This window comes from Numida meleagris, chromosome 10, assembly GCF_002078875.1.
Source record: "Numida meleagris isolate 19003 breed g44 Domestic line chromosome 10, NumMel1.0, whole genome shotgun sequence".
In the NCBI taxonomy this organism is placed as follows: Eukaryota; Metazoa; Chordata; class Aves; order Galliformes; family Numididae; genus Numida; species Numida meleagris.
The window spans coordinates 741,905-759,213 of NC_034418.1; the positions used below are offsets into that span (position 1 = coordinate 741,905).

At 50.2% G+C, this 17,309-nt stretch overlaps 1 protein-coding gene and 1 non-coding gene across 5 annotated transcripts in view; one reads left to right on the forward strand and one right to left on the reverse strand.

Moving 5' to 3' along the window:
• TRNAH-GUG lies at nucleotides 1,634-1,705 on the forward strand. The gene has a single exon. It is a non-coding gene; the product is annotated as a tRNA-His (tRNA).
• The window catches only part of RANBP10 (RAN binding protein 10), a 60,803-nt gene continuing 46,203 nt past the window's right edge, over nucleotides 2,710-17,309 (reverse strand). The window contains exons 6-15 of one of the 4 annotated variants that reach the window (XR_002442061.1): nucleotides 16,033-16,217; nucleotides 14,697-14,809; nucleotides 12,558-12,666; nucleotides 11,862-12,010; nucleotides 10,940-11,135; nucleotides 10,420-10,544; nucleotides 9,436-9,581; nucleotides 8,842-8,953; nucleotides 5,946-6,761; nucleotides 2,804-5,596 (exon numbers count right to left, since the gene is read on the reverse strand). Coding sequence is in view for 3 of the 4 variants with exons in the window: in XM_021408036.1 (XP_021263711.1) it covers nucleotides 6,631-6,761; nucleotides 8,842-8,953; nucleotides 9,436-9,581; nucleotides 10,420-10,544; nucleotides 10,940-11,135; nucleotides 11,862-12,010; nucleotides 12,558-12,666; nucleotides 14,697-14,809; nucleotides 16,033-16,217 (1,266 nt within the window). In the remaining variant the exon portion in view is untranslated. Of the gene's footprint in view, nucleotides 6,762-8,841; nucleotides 8,954-9,435; nucleotides 9,582-10,419; nucleotides 10,545-10,939; nucleotides 11,136-11,861; nucleotides 12,011-12,557; nucleotides 12,667-14,696; nucleotides 14,810-16,032; nucleotides 16,218-17,309 lie in introns of all 4 variants that reach the window. The other 3 variants (XM_021408035.1, XM_021408036.1, XM_021408034.1) reach the window with 3 other exon arrangements.

Below are 17,309 nucleotides of genomic sequence, written 5' to 3' on the forward strand. Positions count from 1 at the left end.
TGTGGAAACTTGCTTGTAATGTGTTGATGTTGTCTGACAACGGATTCACATCTGTGCTTAATGGAATGTTTTTTAGGCAATCTTATCAGCTCTTCTGCAGTTTCTTTCTGGGGTTCTACAGGTACACCGGTATGAGAAGATAGGCCTTAGGTGGTGTTCCCCCTCTGATAAATGAGGATGGAGAAGTGGCTTCCTCAGTCCAGGATAAAGCTGAGGTGCTCAGTAAGTGCTAAGTAAGTGCCTGCAGGCCAGGCGCTGTTGCAAGGGAAGGCGTGTCCTTGATGCAGGGCGTTGCTGGGGGCTGCAAGGGCCCCACAAGTGGCACAGGCCCCTGTCCGTGGAATCAGAATCCCGATGGCTGCAAGAGACCTCCAAGATCTTCTTGTCCAGTCGTCCTCCTGCCACCAGTATTTCCCCACTGATCTGTGTCCCTCAGTTCAACTCCTGATCGTTTCTTGAGCAACTCCAGGGGACGGTGTCTCTCCCACCTCCCTAGGCAGCCCCTTCCAGGGCCTGACCACTCTTTTGGAGATGCAAGTTTCCCTAGTCTCCTTCTTGAACCTCCCCTGGCACAGGCAGGCTGGGCAGTGTGGTCAGTGGGGATGAGCCTCTGTGTGCAGGCAGGGCTGCTGAAGCCCCTGCCATGCCTGGGTTCCCCCCGTGCGAGTAGGGGGCCAGCGTGCCCCCACAAACACTCAGCTTTGTTACGACCACAAGCTGATGTGCAGCTCTGGAGGTGCCCAAATAGGGCAGCGGAGGAGCCAGTGAAGGCTCAGACACCCACGGTGGGGCCCATGGAGTGGGGCTGAGTGATGTACAACGCGGGACGCTACCCCTCCAAGCAGCAGAGTAGCACTTCCACCCGGCAGTGCCTACGTGGGGTACACGGGTCCAAGCAAACTCTCGGCCCTGTCCATCCTTGCCATAGGTGACGCCTCGTCTTCTCGCCAAGGGGAGGAGGAAGGCCCAGTGGGGGATGTGCAGGAAGCGGCCATCAGACCCACATTGGATCCATCGCTTTGGGCCTACGTGGCCCCTGGCCACAGCACTCCTGTGAAGCATGTTCACTCCTGTGAAGCATGTTGGCAGGGAGCGGTGCCGGCGCCGTGGACAGGGCTTTGCCCCGATGGCCTCCATCACGATTCCCGAATGGAAAAGGAGGCAGATCATCCAGGCGCTGGAGTCTGGCCTGCAGGCCATGGCCTGCAGCAGAAAACTGGGAAGATGATGGCAACCCCCATCTGCTCCCCAACTTCTTTCTCTGCATCAGCCCCAGGGTAGCAGAAAGGCATTTCCCCTCTCATCTATGTACCTCAGTGCAACTTCTGAACATTTCTTGAGCACCTCCAGGGGATGGTGTCTCTCCCACCTCCCTGGGCAGCCCCTTCCAGTGCCTGACCACTCTTTTGGAGAAGAAGGTTTTCCCAGTCTCCTTTATGAACCTCCCCTGGCACAGCTGTGCCGGGCGGTGCGCTCAGCGGGGATGTGCCCTGATCTCCCTGCAGGCAGCCCTGGCAGCCTGCTCTGGCAAGTTGACTCCTCTCCCTGGGCACAGCAATGCCCTGGGCCCACAGCTGCCCTGTTGGCTCTCTCCTGTCTCTGCTCGGTGCTGTGTGAAGCCTCCCCGTGCACAGCTGTGATCGTATAGTGGTTAGTACTCTGCGTTGTGGCCGCAGCAACCTCGGTTCGAATCCGAGTCACAGCAGTGGTTTTGCAGAGATCAGGCTGTGCCCAGACAGCACTCTGCAAATGCAGCTGTGGGGAAGCTCCAGGAGGTGTGTTTGAGAAGATTGCTGTCACCAAGCAGCGACTTGTATGCTATTTCTGAGAAGAAATTGTTCGTAATTCCCAACCTGAATCTCCCCTGGCACCACGTGAGGCCTTCACCTCTCCTTCTACCCCTGTTACCTGGGAGCAGAAGCTGCCTGCAGAATCCTGTTCCAAAAGCAAAGTGGCAATAGAATCTGTGGAAAGATAAAAGAAGCGGTAGAAGTGACCTTAAAGCCGGGCTGGGAGCTGATACCCTTGATGGCTCTGGGTAGTGCCCTGCCCAGCTCTGTGCCAGGCCTCCAGACCCATGGGCTGCTGACCGCCTCTTCCAAAACAGAGTCTATTAGCACATCTGATTTTTCTTCTCCTTTCTCCTTCCAGAGAAGCTGTGTAGACGTAAGTTCAAAGAACTGTTGCTCTCTGCTTCTCTGAGAAGCCCTGTCCTTCCTCATCCCCTCCCACGCTCCCTCTCACTGCCACCCCACACGGGTCCTCCCAGCTCATGCTCATCCCAGCTGCACCTTGCCGCCCTCCCCCCCAACCATGGGCATAGATTTCGGTGTAGATGCCAGGAGCTGTGGTGCTGCCCTCAGCCTGTGCCCCACCTGACCTGGGATCACATCCAGACTCAGCTCCCCTGGTGCCATCACCCCGATGTCCCCATTTCATCTGGGAGCTGCGGCACATACCATGACGGGGTTGTAGGATCCGCTGCTATTCCCCCCCCTCCATCTGTCAGCATTTGGAGTTGGTCCCTCCAGCTCGGGCTGTTGCGTGGTTCTGTTTCTGTAACCCCGGGGCCAAGCAGTCCCAGAAGCCCCTGTAGACACAGAGCTCCCCGTGCACTGGGCCCCGCAGCCACGCAGTGCCAGGGCTGTTCTTCTGCTCCTCCCTTCCCGCGAGTGGAGACCCTCAGAGCACACGGCTTCACACGAGTGCTTGCACATGGATGTGTATTTTAATAAAAATAATTCTGTCGATATACAGCAGAATGTTGATTTCTTTGCCATATTTCCAGTATGTTTTCATAGGCTTTTCTCAGTTAAAATCCCCTCCCCGTTATTTTTTTTTTTTTTTTGTTAAAGGTTTCATGCGAAGCATCAGATAACTCAATTCACAAATACTATGCTTACACTGAACCAACGTGCACAATGTGTGTAACGTCCACGTAGCTGACAGTGTGCCAGAGAGGAGGAAAGCCTCCAAGGGCGCTGACCAGCGCGGCCATCTGCTCTGTCACAGCATCCCGCACAGCCCTCGTTCCCCATCTCCATCACAGCACTTCATACCTGAGTTCTGAGTTCACTGTGCTGCGGGCAGGGCTGGGCCTAGCACCACTGGGTTGTGGCTGGAGAGCCACGGCACGGGAGCGCCCCATGGAAGCGTTAATTTACGCGCTGTCCTTTGAAAGAGTCACCGCGCTTCTGGGTTGAACGTTTTCCTACAAATCCTTATTATCCTCACATCTGCCCTGGCTTCTCCTTTTCTCTACGCCGGTGCCCACAGAGGAAGAAAACGGCCAAAGCCCTGCACAGAGCAATGCCAGGATGCCCAGAGGAAAGGGGAACTCAGCACGCAGCGGAGCTTTGCGCGGCCTCCAGGAACATTTCTGTGAGTGCGAATCCCACCGCTTTGCGAGCAGGAGTGAAGCCTCCTTCCTGGAGATAAGGAGCTGCTGGAGCCGCGGGGACAGCGTTCCCCAAATCCAGGGAAGGGCAATGGGGAGCAGTCGGGGCTTCCTCTGGAGGAGCCTCTCAGCTGCTCCCTTCTCCTCCCCAAAGCTGCCGTGACCCCCCGTGCCCCACCAACATGCCCTCCGTCAGCCTCTGCAACGTGTGTTCCAGCACCGTGTTGTTACCTGAGTGTTCAGACCGGTAACAAAGCGCAGCAGCCCCACAGCAACCCAACAAGGTGTGCTTCGACAAGGAGACTATTCCCTGTGCCTGATGCCCACGGAGGGGAAATGGTAAATTCAGTTCCCCAGGGCTGGTTAAACCAGCTCTGGTTGTTGCAGTTGTTCAAGGGAGTCTTGGGAACAAAGCTCAAGAATGGAAACAATGCCTTAATGAGACCGTGGGATAGATCAGGGCACAGCTTGAGGACAGGCAGAAATGTCATTGTGAAAAAGAAATAATCAAAATACGACAAAACAACAAAACCAGAAGGAATAAGTGGGCAGATGGGGATAATCTGGGTGCACACAACCGAAAGCAGCAATGCTCGTGGAATGGGCCATTCTTGTGCTGGTCACCATCTCCATCAGTCTCACCTCCATCCCCTGGTGCTCAGCTCAGGCCAGTGCAGCTGAGAGCCCACCAGACCCTGCAGGTCCCCAGTTCTTAGAAGTTCTCAGGAGAGGGGCCACTTCACCGGTCTCAAAACAAAGCTCACGCTAGGCAGGGCTGCAGCTCAGGAGGTTTTTACCAAGTCTGTTGAAGTTGTCCTGACCAGTGAGCAGAACAAGCTCCGTGCCAGCCAGCCTCATGGGATAGAGGTTCTGCATCCAGTGCCACCAGTCTAACCATACTGGGGCAGAGCTGAGACCTGGTCACCCTCCCCAGGAGAAGAGATGCCAGCGGGTGCCTGCTAGTGGCTACACACTCACCTACATGGCTCTACTGATGGACTCCCAGGAGAAGTGACACTGAAGGGCTGCCCAGACAAAGCTGAGTCTCAGCCGGGGTGTTCTTAAGGCCTCCCTCACTCATTCATCTGTTTCTGAGCAAAGCACGAGGCACTTGAAATAAGAAATCCCAAATCACTTTTAAAAATCATTTCTGAACTTGCTTGAAGGCTCTACTTACATTGTAGCCACGCTCAAAATTACAGACCTCCACTTAACTTACTTTTTTTTCTAAAATGACTGCAACAACCCAATCAACTCTCACCGATATCATAGCGAGGTTCCCAAATGCAAACCTTAAAGGAACAACCACAAGAACTCAAAGCCCAAGAGGCTTTTACACATAAAACCAAGGCTGTAGGGATCCCCTGCCACTGCGTGATGCACAACATTGGTGGCAGGAGGTGACCCAGCCCTGTCATGGTCAGGGACAGTCAGCACGGCTTTGCTGGGAGACCAAGGGTGATCCATGACAGAGGTTTGGCTTAAAGGAACCAGAAAGTACCCCATAAAGAAGGAACAGAAAACTCAGAAGGAGACAAAGATGGTGCTGCTGCACAGATGGAAGAGAAGGCTGACTGCAGCCGGACGGCAACGAGCTGAATGACAGACAGCAGCACAGGAAGCATCCAAATAGGAAAGCCACCTGTGCCCCAAGGGGACACTTGCTCCCCTGCTCTGCCTTTATTTCAAACTTCATGCTCCAGCGGCAAATCACAGAATGGTTGGGTTGAAAGGGACCTTAAAGCCTATCCAGCCCCAACCCCTGCCCTGGGCTGCGTGCCCTCACCAGCTAAGGCTGCCCAGAGCCCCATCCATGGCATCGGGCACCTCCAGGGATAGGGATGACTCCAAATCACATCTGCAAATGCAGCAAACTCTCAGAGCTCTCAGCTCACACGCAGAGTCCTCACACTGACTTTCTTTCTCACGTGGTACACCAGTTCAAAATACACTTAGAAACACTTGCTGGCAGATGGTTTGAATGCCTTAGCAGCACTCAAAGTCCCTGGACCGCAGCAGTGACACATTATCATGTCCATCTTACCTGGAGGTTACTCACCCACAGATCCTTGCTGGTCACTTTTGGACCTGGAACTACAATCACCTTCTTAATCCTCAAAGAAACATTGCTGTTCCTTTCTGAATGGGTACAAAGATAGCACTGATCCTAACCCGCAACCTGATCTGAGCATCTGTACCCTGCAAGGACGAGCATGCTTCAAATCAGTAACCTCAAAACAATAAAATGTAGCAGTGATCATTTAGATCGGTGTGACACGGGGACTCTGTGAATACTGGTGTGCAGAGTCTTAGTGGCAGAGCCCTCCTTTACGGAGAAAAACAGGGATTTTGTGATGCAACACAAAAACCAACAGCCTGAGCAGGCAGCATCCACCTTCCTTACCGTCATCTGCTTCCATCAGTATGGCAGCTGACTTCATGCTGCTTAGCCCTGTCCCTCTAGCTGCCAGATTTACCCACTCCTCAGGGGTTGAGATGTTTCCGCTGTGCGGCCACTAACGTAGGCAGTGCCAAATCTTCTACTCACCAAGACAGGAAAGACCAAGCTCCTCCAAATCCAATTCCCATCGTTAGCACGTGGCAGGACACCCCTCACCGCGGGGATGTGGGAAGTGCGTGGCTGAGCCCAAGTCTCTGGGCAATAAATACATCAGTGACTTTGTGGAGGTGGAAGAGACCTTTTTAATAAACAGGATTCAAATAAAATTAAAAAAAAAAAAAAATTCCCTCTGAACTGCCACTGCGAGAAGAGTTCGGGTAACTAGCACAGAAGATGATGTTGCATGTGCACGGATGGAGGAAGGAGGGAAGAAGAGAACAAGGCGTCACCAACTTCACGAGCCTCCTCCGTAAAACAGCAGAAACCAGCTCAGCAAAACTCTCCAGATAAAATACTGGTGGATCCATGAGAAACAACTCAAATCAAAACAAAGAGAAACCCCTACATTGGAAGGCGCTACATTAGAATAACCAGCGAAATACTGAGTGCCGCCGGAGCCGCAGCGGTGGCGGGGAGACGGGTAAGGTCTGCCAGTCACTCCTGGGTCAGGAATGGCCACGTGGTCAGGGACTAGATCCTTTCACAGGCAGTGTGTGTGTGCTGGAGGGGGTGTCGGTGGAAGGTCAGGCTACGGACGAGGTGGCGTTGTAGTGGCAGCAACGGAGGGTGAAGGGCAGCACTCAGCGATGTCAGCTCCATCTTGCTCTGGTGGCTAGTGCAAATAGTCGTCTACTCTGGCAAAGGAACAGGAGCCCAAGCCCACGCGAGCCATGAGTCGCAAACACTCCGAGGCCTGGCCCAGGGCAAGCATCAGTGGGGGCTGCTTTGGCAGGTTCTGAGATTCTGTGGGGGCAAAAAGAGAAATCTGTTTAGAAGAGGCGCCTTGGCCGCGTGCCGGCTCCCCTGCAGGTCCCTCCTGGGCACCCCTGGCTCTGGAAGGAAGGAACTCCTGAGTTATGCTGGCTCTGCACTGCAGCCCCTGTGCACACCCCACACAGACCTGCCCACCCATGGGGACACGACTCAACGGGGCCTTTTAGGAAGTGCTGCTTTCTCAAAGATGCCCCCGCCACGAAAACAGCAGCGTCGTTCCTGCTGCCTCAGTGTCTGCCAGAAAACCTTCCTCAAAGCGTGAGAGATCAGAGCATGGGAGAATAAGGAAAGGTGGGAGAAATCAGCTCTAAGGGAGAGGCAACTGCTCCCTCTCCTGCTTATGCAAGTCTATGCAGTCGTCCACGATCTAGACAAACTCACTCACTGGTCACCACTTCTTTTCAAACTCGTTTTTGCTAGGTCTGCAAGAGGGAATCCTCAGCTGCTGTAGTTAAGATGTGCACCGAAGGACGTCCAGACACTGCCTTTCATTTCTCCCTGGAGACATCCCTAAGTGCCTTATCCGGGCTCCCCAAGCACTGGTCAAACAGTGGCTGGAACTGGCCGTGCTGACTGTCAAGGAAAGGAACTCTCTTTCCTGAATCCGAATATTTCTGTTCCTTTACTCAGACAGAACAGGAACTCTCACAGGTTTGCCCATCAAGCAGTTCCTTCCCCAAGAAGATAATTCCTAAATTTCCTTCTGGCACACTCAATTCTCAGGTGAATAGATCCATGAGGAAAAATGTCTGGGCACCGTGAGCTGCCGTGTACACAGCAGTGAAATAAGTGTTTCTGAGACAGAAGAGCTTTCCAGTGGACTGTATTTGGCCAGCTGTGGATGGACTGATCTACCCAAGACTGGGGAGCATCCTGTGAAGTTATCTGAGCAATGACACAGCGTGCATAGGGCCCAGTGATGGGATCAAAGGGACTGTCCGGTGTGAAACAACCCCTTTCTTGCAGACTGGTGGCAGGTTATAACCTTAGTATCACTTAACTCTACTCCACCATGGGTTCTTCTGTAGCTGGAGGTGGCAGAGGAGTCAGCAATGGAAGGGCAACTCACTGACTGCAAGTGCAAGACTTCCATCAGGGCAAGCTACCATGTTTCCTACACCAGGTTCAAGATAGGAGAATAAAGGACAAGCTGCTGGGCTAAAGGACATGCCTGTCTAAGAAGACTGCTTGTGTCTGGAAGAGCAGCCATAAACACTCAGCTCTGAGCATACAGAGACTGCTCATACCTGGATCCAGCCATGATCCATCCTGCTGACACAAAGAGCAAAGCTCATCAGGGAAAGAGGAGCTGGCTTGCTAGCTGAAGATAAGCAATGTATAACCAGACCTCTGCACCAAGCGGGTCTTCACCAGTGACCCAGCCCTGATTCCAACCACAGGCTCCAGGCAGCCAGGTCTCTGAGCTCCACCACACCATGGGAACATGCAGAGACATATGCTCAAAGGGAATGCAGAGCCTGTCTGCATTTAAGTCTGCATGTTCATCATGGCCTCAAAGGTAAGAGGAAGTTATGGTCCCCTCTAATTTAGAGCTAACAGTGTGGGGAACCTGCTGCATTTATGAGCTGCTGCAACAGAGCAACTGCATTCCCTACCAGAAAGCAGGTGGTGCCAGGTCAAAACTTTGCCAACCCATCAGTGTGGAAAACAGCCTTATTAACGCCAGTAAACTGATTAAGGTGTGTTCAGAACAAGAAAGAAGAGGGGCAGGGAAATGCATCCAGAAGATCTTGGCTTCCCTGGTAAGCTGGGGAGGAAAACCCTAAGGAGAATTCTTGGAAGCAGCACTGAGGAAGACCCAAGGAAGGGAGCCAAAACAAGACCAGGTTGGAAGCACCCATCCTCTCCAGCTTCACTCCCGCCTCCCTACAGCCCTGCCCTTTCAGTCCCCAGCATTAGAAAGAGAGGCAAAAGCTAAAGACAAGTACTTCCTAATTTCTCCTAACTCTCACAGGCTCGCCTGCCACAGGACAACGCCTGTGAGCAGGTATGTCCAGTGGGTAGAGCTCATGTAGGCACCAGGTCTTACCCAAAATAGCACTATTAAGAGCAGCACACACAGGTTCCCTCTGGATTGGGTCCAGCTGTTGACCAACAGGGCAGTTCCAAGGGTCTGAGTAAGCTAACAAGCTAAATGCATCCTGTGTGAGAGAACAGAAAGGCACAGTAAGGTCATGCATGGCTGTGAACACACAGGAAAACTGCAGAGTCTGTCCACTGGGGCATCTCCTGCCATCACCAATGTGACAGCTCCTGCCTCCTGCAAAGAAATGGCCTTTTTCTTCTTGCAGCAAGGGACGGCACTGGGCCACCAAGACAGTAGATTAAAGAGGGTGCTCTCTCCACTCTGCACAGGAAGGCAGGCAGAGTGCTACCTGGAGAGAAGAAGGCCATGCAGTTGCCCCTGGAAGGCAGCAGGAACTTTATTTCTTCTCTGCTGTGCTGAGAGAAGCATCCTGTCTAGATGCTCTGGGTTCACTGAGTTTCATCCTCCAACCCCCATGCAAGCACCTCTTCCTCACCAGCTGCAGAAGTGGGGAACACCCAGAGCTCTGCAAGGAAATCCACAACTCCAGTCCTGGACCAGAGAACTGCTGTGAGGCAGCATAAGGCCCAGGCTTACCTGAAGCATCTTTTTGTGCACTGTATTCTTCCCATATTCTCTGCACAGCTGTTCACTCAGCATCTGCAGCTCCCGTCCAAACTGGATCATTCGCTCGGTGGCAGCATGGTTCCCTCCGCAGAGCTGCCTCTGGGGACAGCTGTCTTCTAGAGGAAAGGCAGGGGAGAAGGGACAGTTGTCTCCCATTCCCCACCACTGCTCACTGTGCGGCACGTTGCCCTTTCTTAGCCATAAATCCTTCCCCTTCTGGAGCAGTTACATGCTCTTTATCCAAGCAGAAGCTTTTTCTGAGTCCTGCACTGCAACAGTGGGTTGTGGTTTTTTCATAGGGCAACCCTGAATTCTGTTCAGTGCTCGTGGACTACCTACAGATCAAGTCCTCTGATAAAATCGTGGGAACTTACAACTCCAGCTGCGTTACCCTTTCATGTGTGTAAGGCAGTGCACACACCACAGAAAACCTGGTCTAACAAACCCTGCTCTCAGTCAGAGATACCAGAACACCACCAACTTGCCAATATTCAGTGACCATAAGATGCTAGTAATTGGAGGAATTCCCAGTTTCAGAGGTAGTGTAGCTGATTCACATCTCCCTCCTGGCTGAAGCACCCACAAGCAAGATAGTTCTAGCTGACCATAGTGTGCCAAAGACCCTTTGCAGCTGGGAAGCAGTCAGTCTTTCAGCTCAGTTCATTTCTTCAGCTGTTAGAAGTGCCTGGACTGCTCTGCGCTGGAATTCATGACCAGTGCTGAACAAACCTTTGACTCCTATTGCTTTCCCTGGACCACGGTATCACCGGCACTGCTGCATGACTATGAAAAGTCAAACCTAGTCTCAGTTCTGAGACAGATTTATTTCCCTGGTGAAACTGGTATCTCGCAAACTTCATTCACAAGGGCTGGAAAAGAAAACCCCCACAATCCAACTGCTACTTTAACTCCTGATCCCAGCTCCTTCTATCTCCCATTGCCCCGAGTCCCTACCCATGCTGGATTCATCTGTCTGCAGGATCTCTTCGTGTTTGTAGGTGCCATTCACTATCCTGGTGGATGAATTTTCCAGGACTCCATTGGGGTAGTGCTCAGCCTCCATTTCCATCTCGCTGTCACTGTGGTTAAAGGACAAAAGGAAAGTCAGATGTTTACGTTAGGGAAGAAATGAAAAGCTCAGATGACAAATGATGCCCAGCAATGGCCAGTAAACCACAATTAGCTGCCAGTTAAACTACGGGAAGCAAGATGGTTTAATTCAGTGCAGTAAAAATCACTGCTGGCTTCTGAAGACACCTGATGAAACAGGTTTCTGTTATGAAATGAGCCTGCAAGCCTGAGCCAGAACAGGGAACTGGAACAGGTCTACGTCTGCTGGGAACAGCAGTGACCTTCTACATAGGAAGAGTTACTCTGTTGTTCAAAAGAGCAGGACAGACGCTATACAGAAAGAACGCTGAGCCCTCTCCCACCACCTCACCCTCCTCAGGGACCTACAAGGAAAAAACTATACCTGGTTTCTTGGTTACTCGTACTACTGTGCTGCTGAGATTTGGTAGAATCTGTAGAATTGGACTCTGAGTAGTTCACAGATGAGGGGGAGGAGGAGGAGGAAGATGACGAAGATGAACTCAGTGTTGGGTATTTACTGTGGCTCTGTTTGCTTTTTGTGGACATGACTCCATTGCTACAGGTAGGACTATCTGCTCCTGAAGGTTAAGAAGGATGGGAAAAATGAGACGAGTCTGACATTGACACCCTACTGTAAAATCAACAGTTTACCAAGTAGACCCCAAAGGAAGAAAGCAAAAGACCAAAGATCTTAAATTATTATTCAGCGCTATTAAACTCATGGGGTTTAGAGAATGCACAAATGAATATGGAAAGAACTGCGCTGTTCACCAGCAACAATCGAGCTTAAGGAAGTGCCAGAAGCGGGCTGTAAGTAAGTGACTGGCAGAGCCAGCTCACACGAGCACAGGAATTACCAGAACAAAACATATTTTTGGCTGTGAGCAGCTCACGGCTCAGTGAAACAGCTCAAGCTGTTTTCAGGGGCTCTGCTCCCTGACCTTCAACACCGCAGTCAGAAATTACCTACAGAAGTATCTTGAAATGCCCTGGTTTATCTTGTTCTTTCCACTTTAAATCCTAAAGTTTCATTGCAAGGTAAGTCCGTGGGAGAAGAAGCACACATCCAAGGCATCCCCCTAACTTTGTGCTAAACCGGCCAGGTCAGTGCAACTTTGCTGAGGCTGTGGACTGAGTTCTGCAGACTGGAGGGGCCCTACTGGAAAGCAAGTATCAAGGGAAAGGAGCACTTCACAGCAGAACGCACAGAAAGCAGCAGGTAATGCACGATGCAGCAGTCTACCTTTAATATTTGCTCTTTTCACTGGAAGGCAAAAAGGAAAAAAAAAAAAAAAAGCCCTTACCGGTACTATGAACATGTGAGTTGCTGGATCCGTGTCTGGGACTTAAGCTGGGGGACCCAGGGTAACTGTCCTGGGATCTGGGGCTGCGTGCACTGAAACAACGTACTTCGCTGTCTGTCCCGTTCACCATCTCCACAAACTGCCGACACCTGGTTTCATGGGAAGGAAGGGAGAAGAAAAGGGCGCGTGACAGCCAGGATGTTCTGCACTGGTGTTTCCACAGTCACTGCCTGCAGAAGTCTTAGGAATTGGATTGGAGTTACATTTCTTGGCTTCGAAAGAGACGTTTTAGACTCCTGGTACATTTGTATTCTGAGTGTATTGGATTGTCTCTGGACCCAAGAGAATTACTGTGATGCTAAGCCTGCTGTGAGGACACATGGTGGGACAGAGAGTTTTCTTGGTCCCAAAAAGCAAGTTTATTTCCTTTGCGCTGTTCCTTTACAGCATGCTTTCATCTCCACCACTTCTGCAGGTCCTACAAAATTAGACCACGGATGGTTTTTTTCAGGGCAAGTACTAAAACTGCCAATGAGAGTTCCCCCTCTGCTCTGTAACTTAGAAATGCTGGTGACCAATGGGACCTCAGGCAGAATTCAGACCAAGGTGTGCAGCCTCCCTGGATGACTGGGCAGCCCCTTATCCCCTTCAGCTTCACGTTACAGCATTAGGGAGCAGAAAGCTGTTCATACTTACTTTAACATGAAAAGCAGGTTGGGGTTATGTTCTAAGAGGCCAGGGTAGAGCTGCTGGGTGGCTTCTATAGCCTCTCCGACTCGGCCTGCTAATACTAGCTTCTGTATTCCTGAAAGGAAAAAGTAAAAAGAGACCTGCTGACACACAGGGCAGGCCAACAAGAATGGCTGGAAGAATTTCAGAGAGAAGCCTCACATACATCACACAGCTCCCCACTACCACCTCGCACAAGAGCTAGGGAGAACTGGGGAGCACGTTGTATTTATTATGGATTAGGATGAAGAAAAGTCTGTGTAAATGAGTGAGAATCTGTTAGCAGCTCAGAAACACCCAGAGCATCTGAAAGATGAAGCATGTGCAATGGGGTGGGGAGCTCTGTGCCTTTAGTCTTTTAGTCACAGAGGAGCTGGGCAGCAGCAGAGAAGACCGAGGACACGACAGCTGGATGGGAGCAAGGAGGATGCTGGGGAAACTAGGATTTCAGAGGGGAAACCCCTGGGTCACCCCCAGGTTACATCCTCTTGCTCGTTCATGCTTGGAAGATTACTGTATGGCTGACCACCAGACAAGCAATGAATGAATGAAGGGGCTGGAGGCTTAAGCCACAGCAACACCAACAACACTAACAACAACAGGCTGATTTTTGCAAATCATGAGCAGCTGAAAGCACAGCCCAGCGATGCTCATTACCAATCCCCAATAACAATCTGAAACAGGTCGGCCTGGCTCCCGTTTCTCAGTGTCTATTTGCTTGTTGTCAGAACTGACAGCTGAAAACAAATATATGGTTCTCACAGCAATCTGCGTAGCAGTCTTCTTCATTCCGTTCTGTTCCTCCTGTTTCCTTGCACACAACTTCCCATGTCTCGCTACTTTTGTCGGCTCTCCTCTTTGCCTCGTTTGGCAACTTCCACAGATGTCTCTGCCTTTTCTACCTTCCCCTCTTTTTGTTTTCCCATCTGTGCTCTCTTCACACCTTTATTTAAGCTCCAACTGCAGAGCTCTGTATTCCTTCCCTCCCGGCTGCCTTGTCACCTTTGTGCTCACAAAGACCAGACCGCGCTGTCTCGCACACTGGGAGACCCAAACCAGCAGGAGCACCAGCTGGGTGAGGGCTGCATGGCCTGGGAAGCGTACAGCCCATCAGCACTAATGGGCAGCAGCTCCCGTTATTCTAGGTAATGAGCAAAGTGTCCAAACCAACTGAATGCTGGCTCATTCAGTTACAGCTACAAAGGGGCATGATGCACCTGATGTGTAATGGTCACGTGAGAAACGGTTCACAAAGGAAAGGGAAATGCATAGGGCAGGGCACAGCCTGCGTTCAGTGGGAGAATGCAGAAAACACACCAGTGTTCTGTGACCCTGTGGTCTGAGTCTGTGAATAGAATGGCTAAAAAAGCAGAAGCGCAGCAGGAGAAAGCTGCAAGCCTTATTCTACAGGAGCCAAGAGGGCTTACACACTGAAAGAACCACATGAACCACTGCAGAGGAAAGAGAAGTATTCAAGGCAGACACAGAATACTAATTCTTAGAACTGTAGAATCATTTGAGCTGGAAGAGACCTTTAAAGGTCGTCTAGTCCAACTGCCCCACAATGAACAGGGCCACCTACAGCTCCATCTGGGACATCTACAGCTTGCAAACAAAATGGGATAGTTCCATTGCAAGGGGTCTACAATGATCATTGAGTCCAACTGCATGACCACTTCAGGGCTAACCAAAAGTCGAAGCGTTAAGGCCATTATCCAAATGCCTCTCAAACACTGGCAGGCATAAGTCACCTCTCTAGGAAGCCTGTTCCAGTGTTTGACCACTGAATTTACTCTAATGAATACAAACTGTGCAAAGGGACTGGAAGACTCATTAACTCTGGGAGTCATAGTTAAAATAGCTTGATACATCCATGTCCCTGTAACCATGCTAATAAAACTGCCTGGCTGCAACAGATTGCATTGAAGAACCCAAATCCTAAGCAGCCTCGGAAGCACAGTGACTTCAGTTCAGTGCAAGCCCTAGGTGATGAGATTTATTCTCCACCAGTCTGGCACTACCCCTGTTCTGGATAGCAGTGCTGCAGTCAAAAGTGTAACGTGGCCAAAATGGCATGCGTTGGGATCGATCACCCAAGAGACTTACTTTGTCTGTTCTTTATTGAGGTCTGTTCTTCCTGGATTGCGGTGTCTGTGACTCTGGCGAAGGCAGTTGCTGTTGAACAGTACCCATGATGAACCAAATATGAAGAAACCATACTAGAAAACAAGAAAATACAAATGGATGAAGAGGCATTGGTAACACAGGGTAATCCCACCGTGGGAAAAAATCAATAGAACAGAAGTTGTAATGTCAGTGAACAAACTCAGCTCAGTTAGGACACAACCAAGGTCCTAACAAAAAAAAAAACAGAACTTCCAGTGTATACACAGTATTTAGTTATTTAATTACTGCTGCCTAAAGGTCACTTGTAAGCGCTCACTACTACGTGAGTGCCATTGATTTCTCCTGGCCACACAAGACACAGCTCCCTCTTTCTATACAGACAGAAAATCCCAACCTCAGAGAAGCTCATGGCCTTCAAGTAGACCTCAAAAAATCCCAACATTCTGATCCTTTCTTTCTTTCCATTCTGGTCCTGAATTTCCATTATCACTTATTTGGCCAGCAATTATTGATAACTGGTAGTTAAATCCACATGTGAATTGTAAACATTAAGGAAAGAAGATGTTAGACAGGACTGGACACTGTATTGACCTTTGGGCTCCAACCAGATTTGGCACCAGTGATCACCACCCTCTGGGCTCAGCCAGTTTTCAACTCACGTCACTGTATGCCCACCATCATACATGAAGACATCTGCACCTTGTCTACAAGGATCTGATGGGAGATGGAGTCAAAGGCCCTACTCAAGTCCAAGCAGATAATATCCACTGCTCATCCCTGATCTACCACAGCAATCACTTCAACACAGAAGTTTCTGAAGTTGGTCAAGCATGACTTCCCCTTCTGAAGCCATGCTGACTGCACTCCTGATGATTTACTTGTTCTTCATGTACCTGAAAATGGCCATAATTGTATTTTCAGTTTGGTTAGATTTGCAAGCCTTTGGCTTAGGCTATTTCTTGCTCTTTCAGTTCTGAATCCAGCTGACTTATGTTCTGGCCTTTCTCCTATGATAGAATACTTATGGTTTCCTCTCCACTCCCCTTCACCCAGTGCATCACCTCAACCTGTATGTTCTTCCATTATTACAGGCTTTCATGCAGACATTGGCTGAAAATTTCTCCAATACCTTTTAGGTTTTAAGCAGCAACAATCTAGACAGGAAAGACCATTAAACAACAAAAGAGAAAGTAAAACAACACACGTTAGACTTGAGCAGAATGCAACTTTTGCCATAAGCAGGCAGAAATTAGCATTAACAAATATTTACCACGTAAGAGAACACAAGAAGCTGAAGAGCAGAACAATGACTTACTTCTGCAGCATGGCTTGCCACTCGCCTAGTCTGTCTCCTATGGGAAACCGCTTAATGGTGCTCTGGATCTTCGCTCGCCACTCCCTCATGTAGTCCTCGATGTCAAACACAAACGGCTGCTGCCCAAAGTTGGCATCGACTATCTCCCCTGGAGTCTGGAGGCCCACCGTAGGGTAGAGGTTTGACTGGGAAGGAGGAAGAAACCCGCATTAAACTCAGCTTTCTCTTACTGGTTCCAGTTACGTGGTTTGGTAAACCAAAGAGCTGCTCTTTGAAATGAAACACGTAGCAGAACAAAGAGGGGCAATAGGCCCTTTGCAGGCAAATCTCAAGGAACCTTGCGACTTATTGTGCAGTTATTAGAAGTTACTGCATAAAACCAGAGCAACGGGTTCAACCTTAAACAGCAAATCTAAGTGTTTTCAAATGAACTCACTTATTCCTTGGCAAGAACAGCTATCAGGGTATTTTACATCTCTGATGACAACTATAAATGGATGGTAGCGGAGCTCTGATGTTAGGTCTTTGATGATTCCAAGGCAGCATGCCACCCACACAAGGAATTATCAACTATCAGATGAGTTTTATGAAGACACTGAGGCCTTGGAAGGTGTCCAAAGAAGGGCAGTGAAGCTGGTGAATATATACAGGTGAAAATATAAAGGCTACCACTGTGAGATGGTGAAAGACTATGTAGAGGTTCTCTGAATTCAATTTTAACAATAAGCAGGTTGGATTTTATGAATCATTTCTTCTCTGAGAGAGCAGTGAGGCACTGGCACAGCTGCCCAGGGAGCGGAGGAGTCACCATCCCTGGGGTGTCCAAGAGCCGTAGGGATGTGGCACTGAGGGACGTGGGCAGTGGGCATGGTGGGACGGGTTGGGGTTGGACCTGGGGATCTTGGAGGTCCTTTCCAAACTTAATGATCGATTCCAGGTGCTCAGTGAAACATCCAGAGGCAATGGGCAGAAGTCGCAACCAGGGAAGTTCTGATGGGGCATACAGAATACATTCTTCTTTTTGAGGATGAGTAAGGACTGGAATAGGTTTCCAGAGAGACACCAACGTCTCTGTTCTTGGAGATCTTCTAACCTGAACTGGGTACAGTACTGCACAACCTGCTCTAGCTTTGAAATCAGCCCTGAAGAGAGCAGGGGGTTAGTTCTGATGAGTAGGAGTTGGACTCAGTGATCCTTATGGGTCTCTTCCAACTGGGGATATTCTATGATTTAATGATCTCTGGAAGTTTCTTCAAGCCTAAATTCATCTAAGATTC